This window comes from Cavia porcellus, unplaced genomic scaffold (genome assembly GCF_034190915.1).
Source record: "Cavia porcellus strain 051 isolate PalLab524CR breed Dunkin Hartley unplaced genomic scaffold, mCavPor4.1 scaffold_9, whole genome shotgun sequence".
NCBI classification, from domain to species: Eukaryota; Metazoa; Chordata; class Mammalia; order Rodentia; family Caviidae; genus Cavia; species Cavia porcellus.
Window position 1 is genome coordinate 45,410,383 of NW_026947492.1, and position 16,699 is coordinate 45,427,081.

Consider the following 16,699-nt stretch of genomic DNA (forward strand, 5'->3'; position numbering starts at 1 on the left):
CAATGCTTCACTTAAATGAAAAAGTCATTCTTTCCACCTTATTGAACAAGGAAACTGAGGCTCAAAAAAAGGTAACTGACATTTTCTAGGTTAATCAGCAGCATTGCTACTGCAACCCAAGTTTTTCAACCCTATCTTTAAGCTATTTTGGCATCTGACTAGATCAGAGAAGTTTAATTTTCAGTGTTTTTTTGTTTAAGCTCATTGTTGTGGTCAGGGGTTCTGAGCAGAAGAGTTAGAATCAGGACACAGAATTTATACTATTATTTTATGATGGTCACTTAAAGTTTAACACAGAAAGTGCAGGACATCTGTCCACAACACTAAAGACTCAGAATATTCAGCTAAGGGCCTGGGTCCCACAGCAATGTCCCAAATGAATCCAAGTGAAAACCTAAGCCCATGATAATTTCCTCCTGTGGGTCCATCTGGAGGTTTAGAGCCCACAAGAAGGACTCACACAGTCTGTTTTACGGATCCATGCTGGGAAGGCCCAAAGTCAGTGGTGGAAGCTAGAAAGTCTATGCCAGCAGGGTGAAGGAGCCGTACTGGTAGGTTGAGGGTTCTATGTTGGAGCCAACAAGTCATGCTTAAAACAAAGACCAGGGCTATCCTCAAAAGCACCATAGCCATCCTTAGTGACTTGGAGGACCTGAGCTCCTCTGATGACAAGAACAGTCGAATACATGCCACAAAGCCAGCATGACGAATTTCCCTTGGATATTAAACAGCACACATCTTCCCCTCTGGAGCCAGGAAGTGATGCATGATGTAAGGACCAGAGCTCCCTCAAAGTGAACTGCAGCCACTCTCACCAAGATCCCAAGCTCCTCTAATGACAATAGTACAACTCACAGTGGGGAAGCTAGTATGACAAGCTCCTCCAGGAGAACCAATGGCTCAAACAGCAACATTTAGAGAAACATGCAACACCTCACTCACCTTCTCCATGTGTGTATTTATGCTGGCAACTTTCCTCAGGTGGAACATCTATGTTCGGCCCCATGCTGATTTAATTCAGCTGGTGTTAAGTTGACTACACTCACACTTTAATATAGGAACAGTTGTTCGTTTTCTATTAGCTGGTTCTAAATACCCTGTAATTCTTTCATTCTCTTGAATGGCTTCACACTGTCTTGATATGCTTGATGCTATAGCATACGAAGTTATACTCAAATAATTCAAGGAAAGAGGCACTATGGTGACTACTATTATGTTAGATTATCTGGTGGTGAAACACAGTGATGCTTACATTGTTCAGTTCTGACCTGCGTTGTTCTGTTACAATGTTCTCTTTCATCTCAATCTCCCCCTTTTTTAAATTAATCTATTTTTTTCATTTTTTTAATTAAGGGAAAACTAAATTTAAAAATAGCGGGATACATTATAGTAACTTTTTTGTTTTCCTATTAACCTGATTTGGACCCCAGTATTGCTCTTCCCATCTTGCTCTGTCTGATTATACTGTATTCTGTTTTGTTTGATAGCATCAAGTTTGAAGGTATAGGCAACCACTTTGAAGGCAATAAGATATACTATGATGTCCATTATGGTTTGACTATTATCTTTTTTTGAAGTCCTGTAAGGTCTCCAGTGTAGGTTTTATTGGTCTTGTTCTGTACTGTTTTGATCAATTCTATTATACCTGATGATATAGGCAACTCAATTTAAAAACAGCAAGAAGCACAATGGTAACCACTTTTGATCACCTGGTATTCTATTTTTGCATCATGTACTATGCCCATCCTTCTGTTCTAACTGATTCTGTTTTGCTTAGTCACCTTTGGTGTTATTCTTTGCAAAAAAAATAATAAGAACTGTGGGAGTAATAAAACCCAAAAAGTGTAATTGTTATTGTAAAAAAGAGAGGAAAGGAAGGTGGACTAAGGAATATAACTGCAGGTATGTTTGAGTGTGTAGGATGGAAAACCATATTACTGAGCTTTTGTTGGAACATTGAATGGAACTGTTTCCAATATCACTGTATGAATGTCCACTTCATATGCTTTAATTTTATAATTTGGACAACTGTTTCTAATAAGACAATATGTAACCTATTAACTAGTGATTTCTTACTGTATATTTTTTTCTTGAAATTCTGTATTACTTGTACCCTTTTATTGCTTTGTTTTTTATGTCCTTTCTTTTTTCTCTTTAAATAAAAAAAATTTTAAAAAATGAAAATCAGAGCTCTAGACCTACATCTAGTTTATGAATAGCTGCAGATCTGTGACATCTTTTTTTTCTGTAATTAAAAAAATTTTTTTTAGCCAGTTTCATTATGCAGGTCAGGTTGGCCTTGAACTCACAGTATAACCCAGGCTGGCCTTGAACTCACAGTGATTCTCTTGCCTCAACTTACAGAGTACTGAAATTACAGCATTCTGTGTGCATCACCATGCCCAGCAAGATGTTTTTGATTTACATAAAATATGGTTAGAGTCTGGTCAAAGCTTAAAGTGAAGAGAAAAGAAGCTTTTTAAAAAGCCATTTTAAAAGTAAACTATTCCCTTCAGGTAGAGGAAATTTTCAAGGGAAAAGTTTTGCGAAAAGTTGTATTAACTGATATTCAGTCAAAGCTAAATCACAAATACTGGAATGTATATTTTAATTGTGTGACAAAAGAGGACTATCTTGTTTCTACATACAGCAGAACTTCTCCAGTGAGTTATGTAGGGATTTTCTAACTTAATAAGCATCAATATAACTCCATGAGAAGCAAGTCATATTAATCAGATGATATTTTATTTGTCTTGTGGATACTCCTTGCTGAAGAGTACAAAATTTGGAACACACAGAGCTCTAGTAACTTTCAAGTGAACTTGATAGTCAAGGTGCAAAAACATAGAATAAAAGTTTTTAACTATCAGAATCACTTATGAGACTAAGTTTAGTACTTTTGATGAGAGGAGGAAAAAGAGAGAGGAAAATTAAGGAAGACTGTTGTACTTATGGGGAGTAGAGTCAGTACTGACACTGAGTATTTGAAATCATAGGAAAGAAAATGTGGTCCATTGTGTGAATTTTAACTGTGACAGCTAAAAATAAAATCAAGTATATTTTGGGTGCAGAATAAGGTAGTAATCTCCACCCAGAATCAGTGTCAGAGTCTCTAATGTGCTGCTCCAACTTCTTCCTTCAGTAAGCCATATTTACTTCACTAGAGACTCTACATCAAAATATAGTGACATTAGAAGTTTGAGCTTCATCACGTGAACTTGAAGAGGTCTGACTATGCACAAGCACTGGCCTAGAGGCTCATATGTTAATTAATCACTTGTCAATTCTCTGCGGGACTGGCACCCAGGGGAGAAAGGGCCATTTCCTTACCCAGTACCAACATGGGGACGATGGGGTGCGCCATTGGGTGCACGATGGGAAGTACTCTAGGCTTCTGCCACACTTCATGTCAGTGGCATCCAAGCCCCAGGCAATTATGAATTTGTGATTGGTCAATTGTCTAGAGTTTGGATTGGTGGTGTGAGTCCTACACCTGCCTTGGGGTGGAGCCAGGATATGATGTAATTACAGGAAGAAGATGTGTCTGTGTCTTTTGCCAGTTTCTGCCTTGCTGTTTATGGCTTCCATGAATTGCAGCCCTGCCATGCCATCCTTTCTTGGATCCAACTGAATATAGACTGAAACTTTCCAGAATTGTAAGAAATAAACCCTTCCTTCCTTCCTTCATTTTGGGTATCGGGTATTTTGTCCCAGTAACAAGTAAAAAGTAACTAAGACATCCTGCTTTTGCTCGAAGTAAATCCTGTATCAGGAATGGAGAATGAGAAAGAAATGTCTTCATCAGTTTTTGTGGGCAGCAGGTAGAGAGGGGAAGATTATACTGGGATTTGTACTAGAGAATAGAGAGTGGTGAGCAAGACTCAGACTCATTCTAGGAAAGCAAAGAGGCTGTAGGAGGATTAAAATGGGATCTAAGACCATGGGCCCTTAGTGTGGCTTTCAATACTGAAGATTGAACCAAGGGCACTAAGTTACATCCTCAGTTAATTTATACCTTTTATCCCAAGATGGGATCTTGTTATGTTGTCTGAGATGGGCTCCAACTTGTGAACCTCTTCCCTCAGACTCTTAGAGTGCTGTCATTTTTAGTTACAAATTCACAGATAAAATTATTAAGCATCCAAAGCCCAAATCACAAGTTATTTAGACTCCAGTGTGGGGTCCATTTCTGAGCACAGAGTGTTGTCCAAGCGCTAGCTGTCCAAGAATTTGGCCCTGCTCTTGAACATGGATTGTGCCTTCTTTTCTGTGTCTCTACTTTCTATCCTTCAGCTGTGTCAATTTCATGACTGATACGTCAAGGACATTGAGAACAATTCCTAAATTGCTGCCCCCAATGCAAAACTATTTCTTTAAACTTCAAATATATATTCAGAGTACATATATTACACATATTATAGAATATCTATATGAATATGTATCTGAGTTCGTATTTCAACATTGTCATATGCATATCAAATATAATATTTAAAATGAAAAGTTCTTTCTCTCCTCGTATTTCCTTTCATACAAACCATCTTGCAGTTTACCCAGAAATCTATGGGTTGTCATGTGCAAGCCAGAAATCAGTGAATTTTATTTTATATTTTCTTCTAACTTTGTCTTTCACTTTGGATCCATCAGTCAGTGTCACCAGTTCTTCCTCCAGCCCATCAACATCATGAATCTGGCTGCCATTATTTGCTAATATCCTATGTGATTCTGCTGCTGAAGTCAACTTCCTGCTGTTCCTGGGCACTGGTCCTGTTTCTCATTCCATGACTCTGCTTGTCACTAAACCTGCTCATGCCTTGGCATGTGTCAATGTGCTATTTATTCTTTAAGGCCAAGGAAAATAATTTGTGAAAACATGCATCGCTGTCTCTGAATGTAAAAGAGCTGCAGGAACCCACCAAGTAATTTTGCTTATACATGTTGACCATTCCTAGTCTGAATATCCAAAATGCAAAATACTCCAAAATCCAAATTTTTTGAGTGCTAGCATGATTACACAGGTAGAAAATTCTTTACTTGATCTTACATGACATACTGAAATCAAAAGACACAAGAGCACTGAAAGTATTGTGTAGTCATTTTGCAATATTGTAAAGGTGACTTTGTTTACCTTTAGGATTTAATTATAAAATATATATGAGACAACAGAATTTTGTGTTTGTATTTGGATCACATTCTCAAGCTATATCTTTATATATATGCAAACATTTCAAAATTCAAAAATTGTGAGATCCAAGACACTTCTGGTGTAAAGCTTTTTGTATAAGTGATCTGTAGTTTCATTTGCATGTAGGCAGAATCTAGAAGCACTGTATAGAGGCTCAATGAAGTACTTGTTGACTGAATCAATAAAATCAGTAAATGAGCAAATGACTATCCAATAAGCATGTATTGAAATCCTTTCTCTGTGCAGGCTGTAAGGTACATTTGTATATACATTTATAATACTGAAATTCACAACATTGTGAATTTCTATTATTTTACCCCATTTTAACAATGAAGAAAAAGCCTGAATATGGAAGGATATCTTAAGCAAATAGTGTATATAGTTTTGTTTTGTGAATAATTTGTGAACAACAGCTGTACAGGTATTTAAGGCACATAGAATAATATTTTAGAGATGAAAAGACTTCCTAGTCAACTATCCGTATCATTTGAAAATAATCCTATCCCATTGAGTTTTCAATCCACAAGCATACAAAAGAAAATTAAATTATCAGTAAATAGAATTGAATGAGAATGTCTTTTCTCACTTTAGAGACTGCAGAGATGCTGCTTTCAACCTAGTCACTGAGATAAAAACTTTTGTGACTTGAAGAATCATACAGTAGAAAAGAATAGAACTCTAGATTCAGTTAGAGATCAACTTCAGTTCTGGCTCAGCTACTATCACTGTAGCAGTAAGCATTGTTTTTAAATGTGCTATCAACTTTCTCAAAGGTACAGTTATATAATATGTAAAAAGGAGCTCTTCAACAAATAGTTCTTGGCTCAGTGGAGTTTCTATATTTTCTCATACATTGTGACATTCCTTAATCTTTTTATCCATATATAATTGAGTGACTCGTCATAACCATATGTGATATTTACAGTCAGAATCATAGCACTAAAACCTTGTCTTCTAGATTCCAAAGATAAAAGCACATTTTTTTTTCTTCCTGTCGATGGCTGAGGAACCATTAAATAAAGCTAATCTGAGTTCTCACTGAATCTCACATGTTGGGTATCTTTATAATATTTATTAAATACATACCACAGCTGTTACCTACACAAATAATTTCATTATTACATGAATAATAAACCTCAGGATATTTTCCAAAGATTTTTCTACTTAGAAGACAGCTATAGTGAACTTATTTAGGTTAGAGAGATTTTTATTTTTGCTGAAATAGCTGGAGGTATTAGTAGCATGAAAGAAATTTATCATCAATCCATAAATAATTTGAAAAACAACTCTAAATCATTGTCTTTATATTTTATACAGAACAATGGGTACAATAGGAGAAATCATTAGTATAATGCCTATTGTCATAGAGATTGTAGTTGGAAAGTTATAGCTTCAAATTCTGAGTATTAGCTACATGACCTCAGGAAATTTCCTTAAACTCTCTGTTAAGATTTTCATCTAAGGATCATAGTAAGCTTTTATCAAGGTTACAATAACGTGTCGTATAAATCACAGAGTGGAGTTCCAGATCTAGAGTATTTAATAATGATAACTGTTATAATTATTTTTAACATAAATCCATTGATCAGGGATCAAATGATTTTTAATTATATATCTCTAACATTGTTTGAATATTCAGCACTATAATTACTAACTTTGACACATTATTTCATAATATTACTTTACACATACAGAACTAAAACAGTGTGTCAAATACTAACAAGTCATTTTACATGAATAGATTTCATTAAACCATCTTACAGTATACTAAACTATATTATTCTCATTTTAGGGGCAAAAAAATCTCAGAAGGAAAAACATTGAAACAAAGATTTTGTAAACTGCAAAAGTAGGGATTGAAGGTTGGGAAGGGGCATGATAAAAAAAGAATTAAGAAATACCATGGAAAACTAAAGTTAAAATAAAAATATGTTAACTTTAATATATTTAATATATAGTTAATATATTTAATATATAGTTAATATAAAAAATAAAGTTAACATAATCATTAGGACTTTGTAACTAGGCAAGTTATAAAAGATTACTCAAAGTCACGAATATATATAGCCTTAAAATAGTATACATTTTCTACTATGCTATATTATTTTCCATTCCATGTAGTTATTTCATTAACTCAGAAAACATATATAATAATCTTGGCATTCCACTTTATTCTGTTGCAAGAAATTCAAAGTTCAAATATTTTAAATAATTTGTCCAATATTATTGAGAAAATGGAACATGTTGAATTTGAGCCCAGGTCTTCTGATGATAATTTTACTCTTTCACTATTTTATTACAAATGATTTATGATATATTCTTGGGAGGAGGATCAAATGTTCCAAATCAAAAGACTGGAAGGTAGGCAGATGTGTTAATCAAGAGGAGTAATTACTGTTTCTTTAATTTTGATGAATAGCAACAAACTATCTATTATTAGAAGATTCCAGGAGAAATAATTACATTATGGAATTAGAGATTTATGTGAAAAACATGTAAAGCATATGACATTCCACAAAACCCTTCTCACAAAGAAAAAAGAAGAGCTGCTCTTTCTTGAGCTGTTGCCATGGTTACCTAAAACCCATGACTCTCTGCTGAAATGTGACTTTTTTCTTCCCACTGTTCACTCCCATGTGATGTGCCTTTCACCTGATGAGTGAATTCCCTAGCCACTGTCACTCATGTCTGTCATCCAGGAAATGTTTTTCTCTCTTCATTTTTATTTATCATCATAAGCTTCCCTGAAATATCTTTTCTTTTTTAAACTAGCTTACTGGTTGCATAACAATAGACCTATTTATATTATACACTTTACATTTTACTTAAATGTTATTAAACAAACAAATTTCTTGAAAAATAATAGCACTTTCTGATTAATGTCAATCATGCTTCTATTTTAAATGCTTCGGACATTACAGAAATGATTAAACAGTTGGACCAAAAAGACATGAATCATGAATATAAGCTTTCTAAGAAAACTAAAATTAATTGCTCTATTTTTGAAAGTGCTATTTTATTTTTTAGAAATCCTGCCAGGTAAATATTATCAATCTCATTTAAATAACCCTCAAATGTTTGTGATCTTTATTTCGATGTTTTTTTGATGTGTATATGCATGCATTCATATAGCTGATCAGAAAGAGCTACACAAAACTTATTATCCCAGAATTTGACTAGTGGTTGTTTATTGCCACTGTTATTTTTTTGAACTAAAATTCCAGTGCTTTAAATAATGATATAAAATCTTTAGAGCCATCTATGTGCATTTTAATTTTTAAATCTATGTTAGCATCAAAGTGAATATGTCTCTGATTTTGTTCACTTTAAATATATTAATAAATCCTAATCCATGTCCTGTACTCTGTGTCTACAAAATATTTACAAATGTTCTCTACCCTCGAACTTCTGACAGTCTGCTGGAGCTCTAGATTTGCAAATCATCACATATATGAAAAAGTTACAGGTGGTCCCCGGTAAAGTTTCACAAAGTAAAGTAGTGGTCAAGGGAAAGGAGAGAATTTTGTTCTAAGTAATGTAGGTGGATCATTAGAAATTTAATAGAATACTTGCATTACAGTATAAATGCATATTTGTTCTCATGTTGTATGGACCACATGAATTTTAAGGCAGTTAAACTGGTGGCATGTCAAATTACATTTCCATGAATTAGTAATTTAATTATTTCTGAGTCTAAACAACACTGATTGATGTAAACAACAAGAGTCAGAACCACCTGGTTTTCATCTTCAGATATATGACTTTGGAAAAATCATCTATTTTACACCTTTCTGTCCTTTTAAAAATTTTTATTTTTAAATAAAATGTAGTCACTACATTGAGTATCACTGAGGGTTCTCAGTTTATACTTAATGATATCAAATCTGTGAAAACTCCTTGTGAATAGATACTGAAAAGGCAACCAAATATGGATGCTTTATATGAAAGAAGTCATCAGTCTAACTAAGTGGAAAGGTATTAATGAACCAATTTAGTTAAGAAGCAGTTTGATTTCATCTTACATACGATGGTCTCATTGTTAATTTGAGCATTCAATTTAGGCAAAGCTTTCAAATTAATGATATGTTTCCTACAGAAACTGCATTTTTATAAAGGAGAAGTAAAAAGATATCTAAACAATTTCCATATTAATTACATTAGGGGCCCTCAGTGCTGGCTCCACGTTAGAATTACACTTTAGAGGTTTTAAAGATACAGGCATGGAAGCTTCACAGCAGACCACCAGAAGTTAGACTAGTGAAGCACACACAACTGTTTTTGAGTATATTTTGTAAGCTTCCTGATTTTTATACTGAGAACTATTGAAAAAAAAAACATGAACAACCAATTTTAATTTTGGAAGAGCTCTAACCAAAGTAGTGAATAAGTGGAAACTGCCAATGAGAGCTGGGTGTTGCTGTTGCATCTGCCATTGATTATTCTTTGACACTTGCATAGTAGGTGAATAGTAAATAATCCTTGATGCAATATTTTTTATTTAAACTGTTCTTTGTTTCTTTTTCTCCAAAGCATTCCCTTCACCTTGTCTCCTTATTTTATTTACAAAACCTATTTTTTACAGAGCACTTTAATCACAGAACAAAGTTGATGTTAATATTGTAACAATTTCAGTCTAGTGCTACCCAATTGTACCTAACAAGTTGTCTTTAGGAAGTAATAAAATTAACCATGATCACAAAGAAAAAAATGTAAAAAATAGTTCAACAATAAATATATAATAAGGAAAGAACCTGAATATAATGTCCCCTGGTAACATCAGCTCATCTCTCTACTAGGCTTTAGTGTGTGTGATATATCATTTATTTATTTGCTTTTTATAATTCAGATAAACCAGCAGCTTTTTGGGGTCAAGTAAAGCTATATATTTAAAGAAAGCATTGTAACTGACTGAAAATTCTATTTTCAAGCTTGACAGTATCTTAATCTGAAACATAAAATATAAGAATGAGATCAGAGTTTTAGTAAGGTAGAAAGTCTGAAGACTTCTTGGGACATTTTTTAAAAGTACATTTTCCAGTCTTTTCTGTAAAATATACTCATTACTCTTGGTAAATGGCTGACATTGATCACGGTAGAAATTAGTGGCCATTTTTCAGTGGCCTTAGATAGGCTTTAATATGAAACTACAAGTGGCCTTAGATAGGCTTTAATAAACTGCAAAGTGTGAGGCAAGTGTAAGCAAGATTATTCACATCCTACTCAAATATTGGTTGTAATTCCATAATGTATTCCTGGTCAGAAGTACTGAATTTGAAAGTTTCAGAAGACAGGAAGAGAATATATCTTCTAATTGAATTGATTTGAAGTGATAAATAATGAAACATGTATTTCTTTAGTTAACTTTTGCATCTAATTCAGACTGAGAAATAGAAACAGATGTCTTATGCTCGTGTACTAATTATTTAAAATGAATAAAATCACTATGTGCTATAAGATATACAAATAAATATTCACAATGAAAAATACAAATGAGAGAAAGATTTAGTTTGAAAGCAATTCTTTTTATTGCATTTGAATTCTGCAAATATTTAAGACAGAAGCTTATTTCTTCAATAGCCTAATTTAAAAAAGAGCCAAATCTTTTGGCTGAAGACATCATGATAGTCAAACACTTGAAAATCATATAGGAAGACTGGAATAAATATTGTCTTTGCTATTTATAACTGGTGTGATTATAAAACAAATTACTTAATACCTGCATGTATTTGAAATGGAGACAGACTGATATTAAATTAGTGCTAAATGAGCTAATACAAAAACACAAAAATTCTTGTAACCAGATTTTGTATACATATTTATAATTCTTAATGAATTATAAATTATAAACAAGTTGTTGCATTGTTTATAATTTGAGCTGCTAAATCCTTATAGATTTTTTAAAAATGAAAATTTATTCTAGTCATCACTCATTAAAATTCTTAAGGTAATAATTACTTTAAAAATTTAGTAAATTATGTTTTCCCATGAAACTTCAATAAAGATTCTATTCATTAGATTTGGGTCAGGGATTTTTATGCTTATTTTTATATCCTATGAATTTTATTGTAGGTAACAATTTTATTATTCAGAAATATTTCCTAGGTAATTTATTTACCTACCTAGATAAGCATTCATTTTTTCATTCACAAATACTTTCTGAATCATTGCCATGTGCCAGGTACCATTCTAAGTGCTGGAAATACAATGGTGAATTGAGCACTGTTTTTGGTGCTTAGAAATCTCATAGAAGAGGTGATTATGGAGCAAATAATCCCACAATTATCTATTTACTTATAACTATGAGGTGCTCTGTAAGGACAGATACAAGGCACATTAAGGACTCTCAGTAGGATACATGGGGTAGAGACCTGCCTGAAGAAGTGAGTGCTAAAGTCACTGTCTTACGCTCTCCATCCAGCATGTCTTACCTGCCAAGAGGAGAAGAATGATGCAGGGCTGAGCAGGTTAGGGTTTGTAGGGTGGCGACCTCCCATGTACTCATCTGTGCAAATCTCACAGTTTTCCGCGTCCCTCCAGCCCCAGTATGGAATAGTGAAGTTCTCATCCCCGGTAAGCTGCCGGATTTCTTCTTCCCACAGCAGCAAGAAGAGTCTGTGCCAAGGCAGGAAACCTGGTGCTTCGTGAGCGAAATCAATATCTTTCCAGATTTCAGATCCCCCGAGCAATGTATCTCTTGACACATAGTAATGCATCCAGACAAAGAGGTTATAAATGCTGACATCATTAAACATGGGAGTTGATCCATTCTTCATTTGGCCATATGTGCCGGTGGGAATGACATAGTTTGCACTGATGGTATGTTTTGCTAAAGTCAGGTAAGCAAGGAATTTATCCTTCTCTGGGACACTCAAATCAAAGATGTTTCTTCTCACCAAGATTCGTTTCTGTGTACAGTTTGGTCCCCAGTATCCAAACTTGCAATTTCCACAGCTGAATCCCATGAAGTTGCCAGAGCACTGGCAAGTTCTGTTATAAAAGACAGAGGGCCAAGATTCCCTATCATCCACCCCTGTGAAGGGGAACTGAGGCCCAAATGGTGCACTGGACAAAAAGATGTCCTGACAGGAACCTCTGCCTGAAAGCTGGCCACAGGGACTTCCGTCCCCTATCCATGGTGGGCAGCATTCCTTCTCTATCAGGTTCTGAGAAGATGCACAGGCTCGAGGAAAATGGCCAGCAGAGATCTGGAAATGCCACAGCACACAGAGCAGAACAGCCAGGAGCATTTTTTCACTAATGCTTCCAAACTCTGTTTGAGCAGGTTAATTGGAGTCGCTGACTTCTTTTTCTACAACCCCTATAGTGATGATCACATGTCTTGGCTAAGATCCATGTAACAACACCACTCCAGCCCCTAATGTCAGATATTCTGTCTTTATCTTAAGCTTTCATCTTGTGGAAAGCACATGACTAGCTTCTTTGGCATTGGCATGCATCCCATAGTGGGATTGGTCTCTGCTATAGTGAGAAAAACTATGCACAATTAATAGTTTAATTCTTACAGTTACTATGATACTAATGTTTAATAGTAATTACTCGATCTAAACCAACTCAGTTCATTAATTATAAAATTAATGATAATTTAAATTTGGGAAATAAGATAGATCACTTTGGTAACTTGTTAGTCTGCTTCACTGTGGGAACTTATCCACTAAAAGTTTTAAAAAGGATCTCTCTCTCTGTGTCTCACTGCAGTTATATTATTTCACCCAGAAATACTGGAATCATGAATTTATTTTATAGTTTTGCAATACTATACTTGCAAAAGGATTCTCAGCCTAGTGAGGGAACAAATAAAATATATTTTTTGATAATCTCAATTTTTCTAGGAGTTATTTCTCTATATAGAGTGAACTAAAACAATTTCAAATACATGGCAAAATATGCTATAAATGTTTCTTTTAAATCAAATAGTATAACTAAACATCAAACTTTTAATGAAAGAATATTTTTATGAACTGAGACTATTGGAAAAGTTTGAGCCAATAGTATGTGGATGTTATTAATGGAGCACTTCTGAGGAACAATCTTAAAGATGCATATAAATTGGAAAGTCAAAGAAGAAAGGAGATAATCCTCAAGGCAGGGAAACTGTAGAGATGGGAACTATGTTTCATCTCTTGAATTGAATAATATTAGGTAGTTCCCCAGTATTACAGAAAAGTGAATATGATACCAATTCATAGAGAAATTTGAGGACTTAGTAAGTGGCTTGAATTCAGGTGAGTGATTTTCTGACCTGAAGAGTGATAAAATGAGAAAAATCAAAGCACAGTGGCCCCTTTAAGGTTTCCGTCCTTGTGCTGCTCCACACTTAAGCCTATGTGACCCTCTCAAATTAAAGAACAAGTGAAATAAAGTAAAAATTTGAGGAAAACATCAATTTTTGACTGCACTCAGATGGTTTCTAAGGAAAGCCATGACTTTCTTAGTGATGCTGGAATGTCAGTCTGCTTGCTTTTTTCTCTTTTTTGCTAAAACGTTTCTCATTACAGAAAAATGTGGAGCTCCTCCATAGGACTCTTTTGAGACTTAAGACAGCCTTTGCCAGTGGGGTGGATACAGCAATGTGTGGGTGCAGAGGAAGAGAAGAGAAGTTTCCATGGAAATGCTGCCTCCGGCAGGGATCAGGAAGTCACCACATGATCTGCTTACCCCTTTATTTCTCCGGTTCTTTCAGAGCCAAAAAATAGATTAAGAGAGGATTTCTTGTTCCTGGGGAGTCTTGGTTCTGTATTACTTATAACCGCATGTGACTTTTTGTAATTCTTTTCCATCTAGTTGCAGACAGAATACAATTTCTCATGTTCAATTTAATTAAGAACTTTGCCTTTTACTTACCACTATCGGACCTCCCGGGGGAAACAACTTAGAAAGTCTCCATCTCAGGAATTCCTTCTTAGAATTTTGTGTCTGCTCTCTCAAGTCTATTTTTATAATCTTTGAAAGTTTGTTAAAGAAATGACTAAGATGCATTTTGCCCTCTTCATTTTCTTCAGTTTGATGTCCTTAAATTGACTCTTCTCTTTATTCCTCTGCTATATAGGCCACTATCTGTTCTGACTACATATATAACATCTTATTGCCGGTACCCAGTCCCAAGGTACACTTAGACTGATCTCTTCTGGACTGCAGGTGTATATTCTTTAGGTATTTCCAGGTTTAGGATTCAAAAGTATCCTATCCGTCACTGGACCATCATTGTAGCATGGAGCCAGTGCCATATTCTATTAATTAGGACTGGAAACTCAGTATATACTATGCAGGTATTTACTGAGCATCGACTATCGAACATGCTGAGAGATACAAGCTATGGTAAATATAGGATGTGGCCTTTTGAGTTAATATTACTGAAGGATTTTTGCCCTAGAATAAATTACAGGACATTACGGCAGTATTCTAACATGTCAGAAGGCCAAATTGGAAATGCTTAGCCTGATGGCCACTTCCTCCTTCTTCTCCTTCAACCAATTACAACTTCCTCCTTACTTTCCACATGCATGAAAAGAAATTTTCATTCCATTCCTCATGCATCATAAATGTCTACTCCCAGTGCCACATTCAGTCACAAGGTCACATATATCCTCCACCACCATATTCAGTCGAAGGGGATAGCCCAACTGTCACAGGTTGTGTGTTCCTTTCTGCATCCTCCTTAATGTGTTCTTTTCTTTCTTTATTTTTCTCTTCTTATTGCATCACAAAACACTAACAATTTCAATTTAATTTGTAATATTATTACAGTTTATATACTTTAAATGACATTTTTTCTGGATCAAATGACTTTAAAGTTTCTATAAAACAAAACAAAATAAAATAAAATGTTAAAATAACAAAGACTACTAAGAAATATGGCTGTGGGATCCGTTTAGTCTCATGAAGGATAGTCCAAAAAGGTTTATTTTAGGAGAAATGACATTTCAAAGACCAATCTAAGGATTGGTAATTGTATGTTGGGTAAAGAGAACAGTGAAAATGCGAACTTTCCAGGCAGCCCTAGAGACTGCTATTCAAGGCTCCAAGTCAAAGTGGGACAGCACACTCAAAGATCCTGAGTGTGTAGGGTGATATTGTTGCAGAATTCAAGATTCCAGGTAGACTATGGGAAAAACAGGAGGATTTATTTAGATGTGCACCTGACACACAAGAGTCATTTCCAAAAGGCTGAACAAAGGAAGAATTTCCTGTTTCATACATTTGGTGGGTAAGGATTGGCATGAAACTAGAAATGGGGGTGTTAGTGAGGTTACAGAAGCAAGGCAAAGCAATTGTTTACTTAGCAACAAGTTTACAACTTAGTCTTCAGAGTAGATGAATTTCAGAAATTTCAGGATATCACAGGACTTTTTTTTAGAGGGATATACTTGTCAATCTTATCTGTATCTCCTAAAAGAAAGGAATTCCAGATATCATAAGGCTTGGTTAACAGGAACATAATTGTCTACATTATTAATATGAGTGCAAATGTTAGCTGATACAGTGGGGGAAGGAATTCTAGCAGCTGCTCAAGGGTAGGAGAAAAAAATTGATTTTTTTCTCTAAATTCTGCTTTAATGTAAATATGGAAATATATATATATATATATATATATATATATATATATATATACCAGATCATAATCTCCAAAGCAGTCTGAAACAGAGTTTTTATACAAAAATAGAGTTTGATTCATGTGGATTTAGGACATGTTACTCAAGCTGCTAAGATTAAAAACAAATGTAAAGGTGAGGGCTAGCTTAAATATAGAAATAACTGTAGGAAGATTACTGGAGTAAAACAGGTGAGAAGTGATTGCCTAGAGGAATGAATCTGGAAATGCATGTAAGTGATTGAATCTAAGAGACATATATGATAATTTCCAGAGGAGAAGAGGATAACAGGTGAAGAGGAAAGAGATTCAGGGTCAATTCTTAGGATTCTGTTTTTTTAAAATTTTATTTTAGGGCATGAGTCAAAGGCCTAAACATCAAACCCCATCCAGCCATGCAACCTTGGCACTTCACTTAGAACCAGGCGGGGTCCAACTCGGGTCCAATCAGCAGTGGACCTTCAAGTTACCTCAAGGTCTGGAGAATCACCTGGCTCAGTGATGTGAGCCAAAGCCTTGCACAGTGAACCCCATACAGGCATGCAAACTTGACATCTTGCTGGGAACCTGGTAAGGATCCAGCCAGTGCCACAATCAGTCACAAAATTTTAAGTAGGTTCCTCGGGGCCTGGTTGGGTCCCAAACAGTGACTCTGAGTGGCCAGGGAATTGCACATTGCTTGGAAACTGGTAGTTAAAATATTGAGGAGCACTGCAAAACACGGGAAAGGAAGCATATAGAACTCCAGTTAGTCATAACCAAAATAAATCTACACCCAGACATACAATAATCAACCTCCCAGGAATTCAGCATAAGAGTAGAATATTAAAAGTTGTAAGAGAAAAGAGGCAGGACGACTGTAAAGAAAAGTCCATCAGAATCATAGCAGACTTCTCAACACAAACAAT

At 35.0% G+C, this 16,699-nt stretch overlaps 1 protein-coding gene across 1 annotated transcript in view; it reads right to left on the reverse strand.

Annotated features, from left to right (window-relative positions):
- Tyr (tyrosinase) overlaps positions 1-12,554 on the reverse strand; it is a 76,856-nt gene extending 64,302 nt beyond the window's left edge. The window contains exon 1 of the mRNA XM_003468603.4: positions 11,611-12,554. Within this exon, the coding sequence (XP_003468651.2) occupies positions 11,611-12,429 (819 nt within the window). The 5' untranslated portion in view covers positions 12,430-12,554. The remainder of the gene's footprint in view (positions 1-11,610) is intronic.
- Between the last annotated feature and the right edge of the window lie 4,145 nt (positions 12,555-16,699).